Raw genomic sequence first — 12,148 nt, 5'->3', positions numbered from 1 at the left:
CCACACTTCTGGCAAAATAGCTGATAAATGAGTGTTGGTGTATGTCTTTACTTTTTTTTTTTTTTTTTTTAGGTTTCGCTACCTTGGTGGGCAATGGCTGGTGTATTAAAAATTTATAATGGATGTGAATTACTGTACAGCTGTTTGATTTGATACAAGTTAACTAGCTGTTTCATTTATAATGTGACTGTACAATACCTCCTTGAGTGGTTGCTGTTTACCAGTCCACTGCTAATACCTCTCTTGGTTTATACCAAGGAATAAAATGAAAATAATGCTCAACTTTCTTTGTATACTTGTGTAGGATTAAGTAATTACTGTACCATTTATAATTTCTGTTTTATAATGAATTGACAATAATTTTTATGCATTTCCAACAGGCATATGATGAAGTAGCAAATTATAATGAAGAGGACCTAAGGAGTCTTCTGGAAGAGGTCACGAATGCTAGCAAGAGAAAAAACAAGAACACCCTCTCGCCCTATGCCCTGGTCAGTACAAAACTGCTTGATATTGCTATCTTTATTCTTATTTTCTTGATCAAACTTTTTCCATACATATTCCAATCAGTTATCTAATTTATAAAATGGAAATGTAAGCTAGAAGATTTTTGGGTTCTGGGAACATTATAAAGCTGCAAGCAAATAGGGATGTGGTGAAAGGCAAAAGTAAGTACAAAGCAGTGAGAAGTGTGGAAGAATATCACAATTTGTGGCTGGAACAGTTCACAACTAATCCACAATTTGGAGAAGAAAATTTGGACAATGGCTGTTCATCCTGGACTATTATCAAGCCATTATCCAACTGTAACTTAATATTGGTTATGGTTGAACTTTAACATTTAAAGTTTCCTCTGCAAATTTTGGGGTTAGATATTTTATGGTGAACTTCAAAGAATGTTCTTCGACAGTTGCCCTGCAGCACTCTCTGCCATTGTTGAGTTGTTTTTAGTCAGGTCAGCCTCATTGAGAATAATATTTTGTTTTGGCAAAAAGGTCTTTTACATGCTTTCTCTGGTTGGACTATCTTAGGCATGGTCTTGTCCAATTGACTGTGTCTAATTTGCTCTTTTTCTTGTCTTATGTCTTCAGAGTTATTACGATGCTACACTACAGTATTCACTACATAATCTTATTCTTGTCCTTTATCTTCCTTTATTCTCTCCTCTTCCAATTTCTTCTCTTTTTTTCTATTAGCTTCTTCAAATGCTTTAGTAAATTGCTCACTGCCTGAATTTAGCCTGTAACCAGGTATTCTCACTATCATCTCTTACTCTGGTTATGTCCATTTCCTCTTCATGAAAATGGTCTTCATGACTGTTACTACTCTTTTGGACATGTTATTCTTCCTCATAGTTTTCTTTACTTTTTATTCTAACACGCCAGCTGTCTCCTACCGAAAAAGAAATGCTTTCACCGTCTCTTGCTCCATTGTGCCTTGCCAGGGTGTGTGGACATTACAGCTCGGATTCCCCTCTAAATTGCAATATCCCCACCCCTGCATAGTGCAGGCACTGTACTTCTCACCTCCATGACCCAAGTCCAGTTCACTGGTTTCCCAGAATACCTTCATAAACCCTCCACTACAGATTTATACACCCTTCAAGTCATCCTATTTTGCTCCATCTTCTAAATGTCCAAACCACCTCAATAACCCCTTCTCAACCTTCTGTATAATGCTTCTAATCTCCAAACTACAGTTACAAATTCTCTGCATTCCATTCACCTCACACATTGCCCTCAAAACGATACATCAACTGCCTCCAGCCTCCTCACTGCAACGTTTAAAACCCATGCTTCACACCCATGTAAAAGTGTTGGTACCACTTTACTCTGATACATTTCCCCTTTTGCCTCCATGGAGAACATTAGAATGTTCTTTATAAATTTAGTAATTAATACAGGAGAAGAGGTTACTAACTCCTTGATCCCAGCATTTTGGTTACCTTTTATGACACGCATGATTTGCAGAGGAAGAATTACTGCGTTAGTCTTCCTCGTTTCTTCTCTGATCTTCCCGAGACTCCTCACACATGGTGGGTTACAATGTGGCTGATTTTCTTGATTGTCTAACGTCTCAGGAGGTCATGTTGAGCTCTGCCCTCCTACAATGGACTTTTATTCAGTCTTAAGCTCTAGGACCACAGTTGATTTTTTCCCATAAGTTGTCACTGAGCATCATCTGTACTTCATGGGTGGATAATTCAGAGTCACTCCTATTTACACCATTTTGAATCCTGTCTTCAAGTTCAAAACATGCTTTGGCATTTTTCTGCCCTCGACTAACCCCTTCACTAGTTTTCCTACCTGAAGTGTGGATCTCCAGTTAACACTAAAAATCTTGAACACTGGCACAAGTACTAAGATTTGTTTGAATTTTTAACCTGGAGGGTTAGCCACCCCTCATGCATGGATCTTGGAAAATAAAAATCAAGACAATTCAGTTATGTATTGAAGAGTTAAATTGCAGTAGAAATCTGTGATCTCTCAATATTGCTGGGAGCCAAATCCAGGGTTGCAGCTTTCTCTCCACAGCTCCCAGACACAGTTCAGTATGGCATAGCTGTCTGTGGCCTTACAAACTCCCAACCCTAAGATACCATCTGATGCTGCTTGCTACATGTATGCCAGATAATATACTTCACTACATCCAAACTGCCCATACTCTTCATATGCTTCAAATAATGACTGTATAGAATGTATGGTAAGATAAAATGTCATTTTTGACTGTATAAAATGTATAGTAAGATAAAATGTCATATTTGACATATAAGGATGTTCCAAAAAGTTGTGCCACATTTTTGGAGGTCTGTGGAACATAACTCTTTTTCATAATTTCTTCACATTAGTTAGTGTTGAATTAGATTACATGATAATTTTCAAGAACGTAACCCGTGTGCTAATTAACGTTCTATTGTATTTTGTAATTTTATGTATGATTGGTGTGTTTTCTCGCTCCATTTTATCAGTAAAAAATGGCTCGTCATGTGCTTTGTCCTTTCATTACACAATAACTCATTTTTTAATTGGTACTATTTTGTAGATCATCTTTGGACTTTTTTTTTTTTTCTAGCTTGTCGACTTATTTTTATACATGTTGATGTTGTACTGCTGCTGCACATCCAATACTGCAGATGGGTTTTGCAGTTTTTCTTTTAGAGATACACTTGTTTCCACTATACATGTGCTTTCCCTGTGGTGTTGCTTTTCTGTTTATATGCAGATGAAGCCTTTTCTTGCAGTCTAGGTGAACCCTACAAATTTGAAGATTCCCTGCTTATTAACTCTTTGTTTACAAGTCTTGTCAGCTACCATGATTTCACCTGTGGTTCTAGCTGTCTGTTCATTGATTGATGTTTCATCCAAGATTCATCAGGATGCAACAATTTTTTTTTTTCATTTGGCTCACTCGTCTCATCTTTACTGGTTACCCCCTTACATTGACGCAGTCTGTCACATCTTTTCTCTCATTCTCTCGCGAGAATGGCAGAGGTTTGGTCTGGTTTCTTATTTCTCTGAACCTTTTTCTGTGTTTCAGGGACCAGCTCAAATTGCCAGAGGACTGCGTCCTTTACCACCTGGTAATCTACGCTCTCCTCCAGGGTAAGGTTAGCGTATGCCCCTCTGGCTTTCCCTGTAAATTTTATCTGGACAAGCACGGCTCATTACTCCTTGCTCATCCTTTCAACATAGCAATCTTTTCAAATTGCACGAATAAATCTTGAGCCTCTTTCTACAAAATTGGGAATGAATTTGTCCTGAGATTTTCTTAGGTATTATGCTTACAGTATCTGGTATTTCTTGTTCTACAGCCTTTAACCTTTTCTCTCTCCATTTTTTAGATATTTTAGTGCTAGTATTTTCTCTTGTCTCCTCTTTCCTCGTTTTAGAGTTAACATTCTCTCATGCATTCAAAATTTCATTTTCATCTCTTCTCCATTTTCATTCCTTATTGTTTTCTCTCTCATCTGCATCCCTCTTCTCTCTCCATCTTTTTCTCCAAGATCAAGCTCATTCTTTCCTACACTGTATTCTCATCCATTACTCCCTTTGTAGTCGTTTAGTCCATGACACCTTGTGCTCTTTCCATTTTTGGAAGACTTATTGGCAGGCTTGAAGTCGCTAATTAAATGTCCAAATATCATCTCGTCCTCCTAACTATCTTTACATTGCAAACTTACCATTTTCGATAGTTCTTGTAAATTTCATTTGATACAAATTATGGACATTCATCATGTCAGTAAATGATTTTTATAGCATCCAAAACTATAAATGAGAATTAACAACTTTCATTGATTAACTATTAAATTACTCAAACTTTGGGAAGGTTTACTAGTTCTTGCCTAACTATTCAAACTTTGTCACTGTCTTGTTGCAAATTAATCATGTACCATTACATGCCGAGACCCTGTCTTTTCTAAGGTCTGTTTGCTTAGCTCCTATTGCTGCTTTATTTTTTTCAACACTGGCTGTCTCCCACTGAGGTAGGGTGACAAGAAAAAAAATTTGATTAGGTTTTTCTTCAGCTTCTTTATACCTTTTTTATACCAAGTAGTACTTGGGATCCCAGCCATCATAGTGTCTTCCCTGTTATCCATGGGAACAGAGTTAATATTAGTTTCTAATCAAGGGAGGACAGTAGGCAACATTTACCATAGGCTTCCAGTGTTGGTCTGCCAATAATAACCCATGTAAATTATACCCAAATTTGAGAAGTAACAATACGAATGGCACTCGTGTCACATGGCTTAGTTTAAGGGACAATCAGTCTAGTAGAGACTTGGCCATAATAAAGTTAAGAAAAATATAAAAAAAAATCAACAGATATTGGAGTTATTTCATAACTGATTATTGACATTAATGGCTAATGAATATACTAGTAGAAATCCCATAAATACTCGTCCAGAAAGAGTTTTTTCAATTAAACATGATTTAAAGTGCTTGGGAAAATTACTGTTCGAACTTGCAGTAAAGTTTAAAAAAGTTGCGAAATGCACAAAGGCTGGTACTGTGATCCATAATTACTCGTGACATATTTCAAAGCTTTAAACAGCTCCTAGAAAGAGTGTTAATATTCTATATTTGTATTATTCTCAATCTTTCTTAGATTTTGATCAAAAAGAGGGACCCCCAACATAGCAGAAAAGTTCTAGATTATTACCTTAGCTGACAGTACCGAGTTGCCATTTCATGAATGGCTCTGTTTTAAGAAACTGCACAAAGCAAGCATTGATAGCACTAAAATTAAATGTTGGAGAAAAAGTCATTATACAGTGGAAACCTTTATAAAGCTAAATGCTTTCATTTGGTGGCCCTTCACAAGTGGAGGAAGAGGGATTTTTTTTGTCAGTGAAGGGCTTTTGATTCCAGGAATCTTTGCTACTCTTCCCTTTGATCAAACCTGATTATCTCCAAGCCTAAGGTGCTGTATGACCCCCTATGAATTTAACACTCCCCTGGCAAGACAGTGATGGTGTGAATGATGATGAAAGTGTTCCTTCTTTTTCAGGTCACCCTGCCTTGGTGGGAAAATGGCCATTGTGTTTAAAAAAAAAAAAAGTAAAATATACTGCATAGCAACATACACAAGACAAGGAATCTGTACATTTATGAATTTTCTCATGCCTGCTCATCTGGTCATTGTGAATAATCCAATTCTGGGCTTCTCCATGGTGATGGCAAACAGTGGGGTAGAACTGTGCAAATGGCTATACTTTTTTCATCTTCACTAGTCAAAGAAACCCTTAATAGTGCTGCTATTCTTTAGCCTGAATTGTTTGGTGACTTGGAAAAAAACCAGCTCTGCTTACCTGTTATATGGATATGGTTTGGACTGTGACTAATAGACTGAAATTGTGTTGACGAAAAGACATATGCACAGAGCAAGCTTTTATTGTGATACTGTTTTGGCCTTTATATAGCTCTATCATCTCAACTGACTTGACAAAGCTCTGTAAGCAAAACTTCACAAACAGCAACAACAATGCTTCCACTGCACTGGTCTTTTCTTCAATACTATCAGCAGTATGCCTTTGTATCTGGACTTAAATTAGTGTGATTGTTGACTATCTCTCTGACAGTAAATTGGTCATGACACCAGCAAATTGGTATTGATAATAGCAAATTAAGATGGCTGAAGAATGATGATGAGAGTGATTAATGGTAGTAGTATCTTTATTTTAAAAATGCAATAACAAAATGATTCTAATGTTTTGTAAATTATACAACTCAAAACCTGTGTGTTAATGTAGCAATACTGTTAGTAAAATAAGGGTCCTTGGTTACCTCTTGCCTAAAAAAAAGTTATTGATTTCATAAAGGTTTTAAAGATTTTTTTTTTAACACCTGCCATCTTCCACAAACACCCCATCAGTCATTCATTTGTTGTCTTGGCAAAGGTGTGCCAAAATTGCAGCTGAGATGACATTCCAAACTGCAAGTGCAGATGACATTCCAAACTGCAAGTGCAGATGACATTCCAAACTGCAACATCTTCACACCTCCTTTAGAGTGCAGGCACTCTGCTTTCCACTTCCAGGACTCAAATTTTTCCTATGCTGTAGTGTGTTCTAAAGTAAACTTGAATGCCAAATTTTATATTGATCTCAGAAATATATATGTAGATATATATATACTGTACATTATTTTATTTTTATTTTTTTTAATATTATTACTAATTATTTCAACAAAATGCTTTATTCTTATAATTCTTGCACATTTTGGTACAAAACATAAAACTCGGCCTATTCACCGCGTATTTCTGAAAAGACAATTCACCTCATGTCTAATAGAAAGAATGGATTTTAAAAGTTTTTTGTGTTTAGTAAAAAAAATTACATTTCTTTGCAAATAAATTACTTTAATCACGCTTCCTAGATTTTTCATTTATTTCAACTAAGTATTTGTAAAAGTGCTCATTAAGTATAATTTGTTTCATTGTTTTCATGTTTCCTACTCATTAAATGTTGTGCAATGTACAAAGAAAACTATGTTATTGAATTTTCTCTTGTTTGAAATTATGGTTGAAATATTCAAGATAAATTTTTTTAATTCTTGACACAGGCTTTAATTCTCAAAGAGCAAGATGCTCTTAGGGAAGAGTCCAGCTCTGGAGACGACACTAGGGATTTAGCCTATAGACGTCGAAATAAAAAGTCACTTGTAGGACGTAGGGATCAGTCGAACGGAGATCAATCAGCTGCTGCACGTACAAGTACCGGTGGATCACTTGGCTCCTTACACGACCTCTCAGAGACAAAACAGCCAAAAAAAGTTGCTGGCCCCAATCAGGGTGTGGCATCACGCTGCAGGGAGGGTGAGTAGAATAAAAATTGTATTTCTAATACTGTAAAACTGTTTTAGCATTAAGTATACTGTAGCTGTAGATAAGGAGCTGGGGTAGGCTTTGTGGTATATGTACAGTGGACCCTCGACCAACGATATTAATCCGTTCCTGAGAGCTCATCGTTAATCGAAATTATCGTTAGTCGAGTTAATTTTCCCCATAAGAAATAATGGAAATCAAATTAATCCGTGCAAGACACCCAAAAGTATTGAAAAAAAAAAAATTTTACCACATGAAATATTAATTTTAATACACACAAACTGAAGAAGACATGTACAATTACATGACACTTATCTTTATTGAAGATCTGGTGATGATTGATGGGATGGGAGGAGGGGAGTGTGTGGATGGTGTTAGTGTTTAGAAGGGGAATCCCCTTCCATTAGGACTTGAGGTGTCAAGTCCTTTTCCAGGGTTACTTCCCTTCTTCTTTTAATGCCACTAGGACCAACTTGAGTCACTGGACCTCTGTCGCACAACATATTTGTCCATAGAGGCCTGTACCTCCCGTTCCTTTATGACATTCCTAAAGTGTTTCACAACATTGTCAGTGTCACAATTAAACGCTTGTTCAGTTTTCAATTTTTCACTGTCTATGTATTCCTTGAATTCCTGCACATATTTTTCAGCTGCTTTTTGGTCCGAACTGGCAGCCTCACCATGCCTTATCACACTATGTATGCCACTATGATTCTTAAATCTCTCAAACCAACCTTTGCTGGCCTTAAATTCACTCGCATCACCACTAGTTGCAGGCATTTTTCTAATTAAATCGTCATGCAACTTCCTAGCCTTTTCACATATGATCGCTTGAGAGATGCTATCTCCTGCTATCTGTTTTTCGTTTATCCACACCAATAACAGTCTCTCAACATCTTCTATCACTTGCGATCTCAGTTTCGAAAACATAGTTGCACCTTTGGCAAGAACAGCTTCCTTGATTGCCGTTTTCTTGGCCACAATAGTAACGATGGTTGATTGGGGTTTTGTGTACAACCTAGCCAGCTTGGAGACACGCACTCCACTTTCATACTTAGCAATGATCTCTTTCTTCATATCCATAGTAATTCTCACCCTTTTTGTTGTAGGGTTGGCACTAGAAGCTTTCTTGGGGCCCATGGTGACTTATTTTGCAGGTGCAATCACTAAAAACGCTGTGATAATATGAAATGTTCCGATTGTATGTTTGGATGGGACCATGGTGGCTGGATGGCTTGTAAACACTGGCCACAAGTGGACACATCTCGAACAGAACGAATAGTGTTGGTCGAGTTTTTTAGAGCTAGTCGAGGCAAAATTTTTGCGTTAAAATGTATCGCTTGTCGGATTTAACATTAGACGATGCCATCGTTGGTCGAGGGTCCACTGTATAAGGGAAGATGAAGTAATAGGAAGAGTGGTAGAGGTTGTGATGTGATAAATAGAGGTTTCGTTTGAAAATTAATAATTTAGGGCAGACGAAGGATTTATATGGCTTGCTACTGGGTAATAGAAGAGGAAGATTTCCTCTTAAAGTTAACCCAGGAAATGGTGTAGTTCAGTACATAATTTGCTTGACCCTTTCAACAGTGATGAGGCGACTGTTGTGGGATGCACATAGGCAAATTCCCATATGGTATACACTAATATTGACTATATGTATGCTACTAGGGGTTTTAAACCAAGACATTTTATTTTTCCTCTGTCCATGTCTTAATACAGTGGAGCCTCAGTACTCAAACAGCTCCGTACTCAAACAATTTGGTATACAAACATGACCTGCCAGAACTTCACTGTAAATTATTTCGTGTGTCTTTGCAATTTTTGGCATTTTTTTTATGTTTAAATAAGTCACAATGGGGCCTAAAAGGGTTAGTGATAACAGCCAACCTAAAAGAAAATTGGTTGGGAAAATTTTGTTCGGTACTCGGACAGAGCGGCACTTGAACAGCCTTCTGGAACGAATTAAGTTAGTGTTGAGGTTCCACTGTATATTTATATGTAAGTAATATGAAAATTATTCCTATCTCTATAATTCAGTACACTGTAGATCATTTGGTTTTTGCTTAAATAAAATTTTTATTTGGCTTTCCCCTTTTTTTGAATCTTGAGTGATTGAGTTTTGTATCACCACTTTTCTCCTGACATATCATCTATACCAAAATCATGTAAGTTAAGAAAGCCTAGGGAATGACTGGATTTGTCAGTTAAAAACAGAGTAGAACATAAGAAAGAAGGAACACTGCAACAGGCCTACTGACCCATGCGGAGCAGGTCCATGCCCCCCCCCCCCCCCGGGATTCGACCAATGACCCACCCCCCGGATTATCCCAATGACCCACCCAGTCTAGTCATCCCCACTCAAGGATGGAGCACTGTACCAGACCCAGCAGCACAAGCTAGTCAGGTCCAACTCACACCCACTCATGTATTTATCTAACCTATTTTAAAACTACACAACGTTTTAGCCTCAATAACTGTACTCTGGAGCTTGTTCCACTCATCCACAACTCTATTACCAGGGGAGTTAGTTGATGGGGAACTGGAGGTATTGGGTAGATGGCAAGAATATTTTGAGGAACTTTTAACCCTTAAACTGTCCGAACGTAGATCTACGTTTGCACGCACAGCGCTCCGAACGTAGATCTACTTGTTTTTTTACATAAACAATGTAAAATTGAACGTAGATCTACGTTCGGAGCGCTACACATGCGAACATAGATCTATGTTTGGACAGTTTAAGGGTTAAATGTCAGTAAAGAAAGGGAGGCGGTAATTTCATGCACTGTCCAAGGAGGTATAACATCTTTAAGGAGTGAAGAAAAACAGGATGCGAGTGTGGGGGAGGTGCGCAAGGCATTACGTAGAATGAAAGTGGGTAAAGCAGCTGGAACTGACGGGATCATGAGAGAAATCTTAAAAAGCGTGGGGGGGGGGATATAGTGTTGGAGTGGTTGGTATTTTCTGTTTAATAAATGTATGAAAGAGGGGAAGGTACCTAGGGATTGGCAGAGAGTGTGTATAGTTCCTTTATATAAAGGGAAGGGGGATAAAAGATTGTAAAAATTATAGGGGAATGAGTATATCAGGTAAAGTGTATGGTAGGGTTATTATATAAAGAATTAGAGGTAGGACAGAGAGTAGGATTGCAGATGAGCAAGGAGGCTTTAGAGTGGGTAGGGGATATGTAGATCAAGTGCTTACATTGAAGCATATATGTGAACAGTATTTAGATAAAGGTAGGGACGTTTTCATTGCATGTATGGATTTAGAAAAGGCATATGATAGGGGATGGGGGAGCAATGTGACAGATGTTGCAACTGTATGGAATAGGTACTAGATGAGAGTAAGGTGATGAGGGTATCAAACATTTTAGATAAGAAAAATTGGATATCACATTGGAGAAAGGGAGTATGGAAGAAGTAAATGTTTTCAGATATTTCAGATTTGACTTGTCAGCAGATAGGTTTATGAAGGATGAGTTTAACCATAGAATTGATGAAGAAAAAAAGGTGAGTGGTGCATTGGGGTATCTGGAGAAAAAAAAAATGTTATCCATGGAGGCAGAGAAGGGAATGTATGAAGGTATAGTGGTACCAACACGCTTGTATGGGTGTGAAGCTTGGGTTGCAAATGCTGCATCAAGGAGGCAACTGGAGGCAGTGGAGATGTCTAAGAGCAATGTGTGGTGTAAATATTATGCAGAGAATTTGGAGTGTGGAAATTAGGAGGAGGTGTGGAGTTATTAAAAGTATTAGTCAGAAACCTGGAGAGGGGTTGTTGAGGTGATTTGGTCATTTAGAGAGAATGGATCTTGAAAAGTGTATAAATCTGTGAGAGGAAGGAAGGCTAGGTAGGGGGTCGTCCTCAAAAAGGTTGGAGGGAGGGGGTAAAGGAGGTTTTGTGGGCAAGGGCCTTGGCCTTCCAGCAAGCGTGCATGCACGTGTGTGTGTGTGTGTGTGTGTGTGTGTGTGTGTGTGTGTGTGTGTGTGTGTGTGTGTGTGTGTGTGTGTGTGTGTGTGTGTGTGTGTGTGTGTGAGGAGTGAATGGAGACAAATGGTTTTTGGGACCTGACAAGCTGTTGGAGTGAGAGCAGGTTAATATTTTGTAAAGGGATTCAGGGAAACCGGTTATCTGGACTTGAGTAATGGAAATGGGAAGTACAATGTCTGCACTTGGTTTGGGATGCAGTAGGGCCCCATTTATACGGCAGGTTAGGTTCCAGGCTACTGCCGTAAAGTGGAACACCCTTTTTTTCCATTTATAAGTGCATAGAAATACTAGATAACAAGTTTACACTAGCATATATTAAGTTAGCAATAGAACTAGGCATTAAAAAACAATAAAAAAAGTAAAATACGTACACATATAATACATTCATTACTTACCTTAAAATATTTGTAGTCTTAATGTAGGGTCAGAGGTGAGTAAATGAGATAAAACAAATAAGAGAGAGAGAATGAGTACATGAGAGGGGACACTCACCGAGTTATGTAAACAAACCAGGCGAATGCCAGTTTTGTAAACAAATCAGGTGTACACGTCTGGTTTGTGTACAAGTTGTCTCTACATTGTTACAGTAGAATAAATAAAGAGGAACACTCCCATTCTCATGTAACACCATTTATAGAAGAAATGGCACTCTGAGTGAAGGCAAACAAAAGGAATAATTTTCTACAGTTATGCCCAGTAACACATTTTCTCTTATGTTGGACTAGAGAAAACGTTATTCTTGCCATCACTTGTACAAGTTGTCTGGCTACCACATATCATATTTGTTTATTTATTCTACTATGGGGTGTATTTATCATCTTTGTGTTATGTA

General features: G+C 37.9%; 1 protein-coding gene across 4 annotated transcripts in view; it reads left to right on the top strand.

The window, feature by feature from the left end:
* The window catches only part of LOC128695884 (uncharacterized), an 87,745-nt gene that overhangs the window by 31,994 nt on the left and 43,603 nt on the right, over positions 1-12,148 (top strand). For all 4 annotated transcript variants that reach the window (XM_053786815.2, XM_053786817.2, XM_053786814.2 and 1 more), the window contains exons 2-3: positions 381-491; positions 7,062-7,314. In XM_053786815.2, the coding sequence (XP_053642790.2) occupies positions 381-491; positions 7,062-7,314 (364 nt within the window). The remainder of the gene's footprint in view (positions 1-380; positions 492-7,061; positions 7,315-12,148) is intronic.

Source organism: Cherax quadricarinatus, chromosome 41, assembly GCF_038502225.1.
Source record: "Cherax quadricarinatus isolate ZL_2023a chromosome 41, ASM3850222v1, whole genome shotgun sequence".
In the NCBI taxonomy this organism is placed as follows: Eukaryota; Metazoa; Arthropoda; class Malacostraca; order Decapoda; family Parastacidae; genus Cherax; species Cherax quadricarinatus.
Note: the sequence above shows the minus strand (reverse complement) of the source record. Positions and strands in the feature narration are given on the sequence as shown.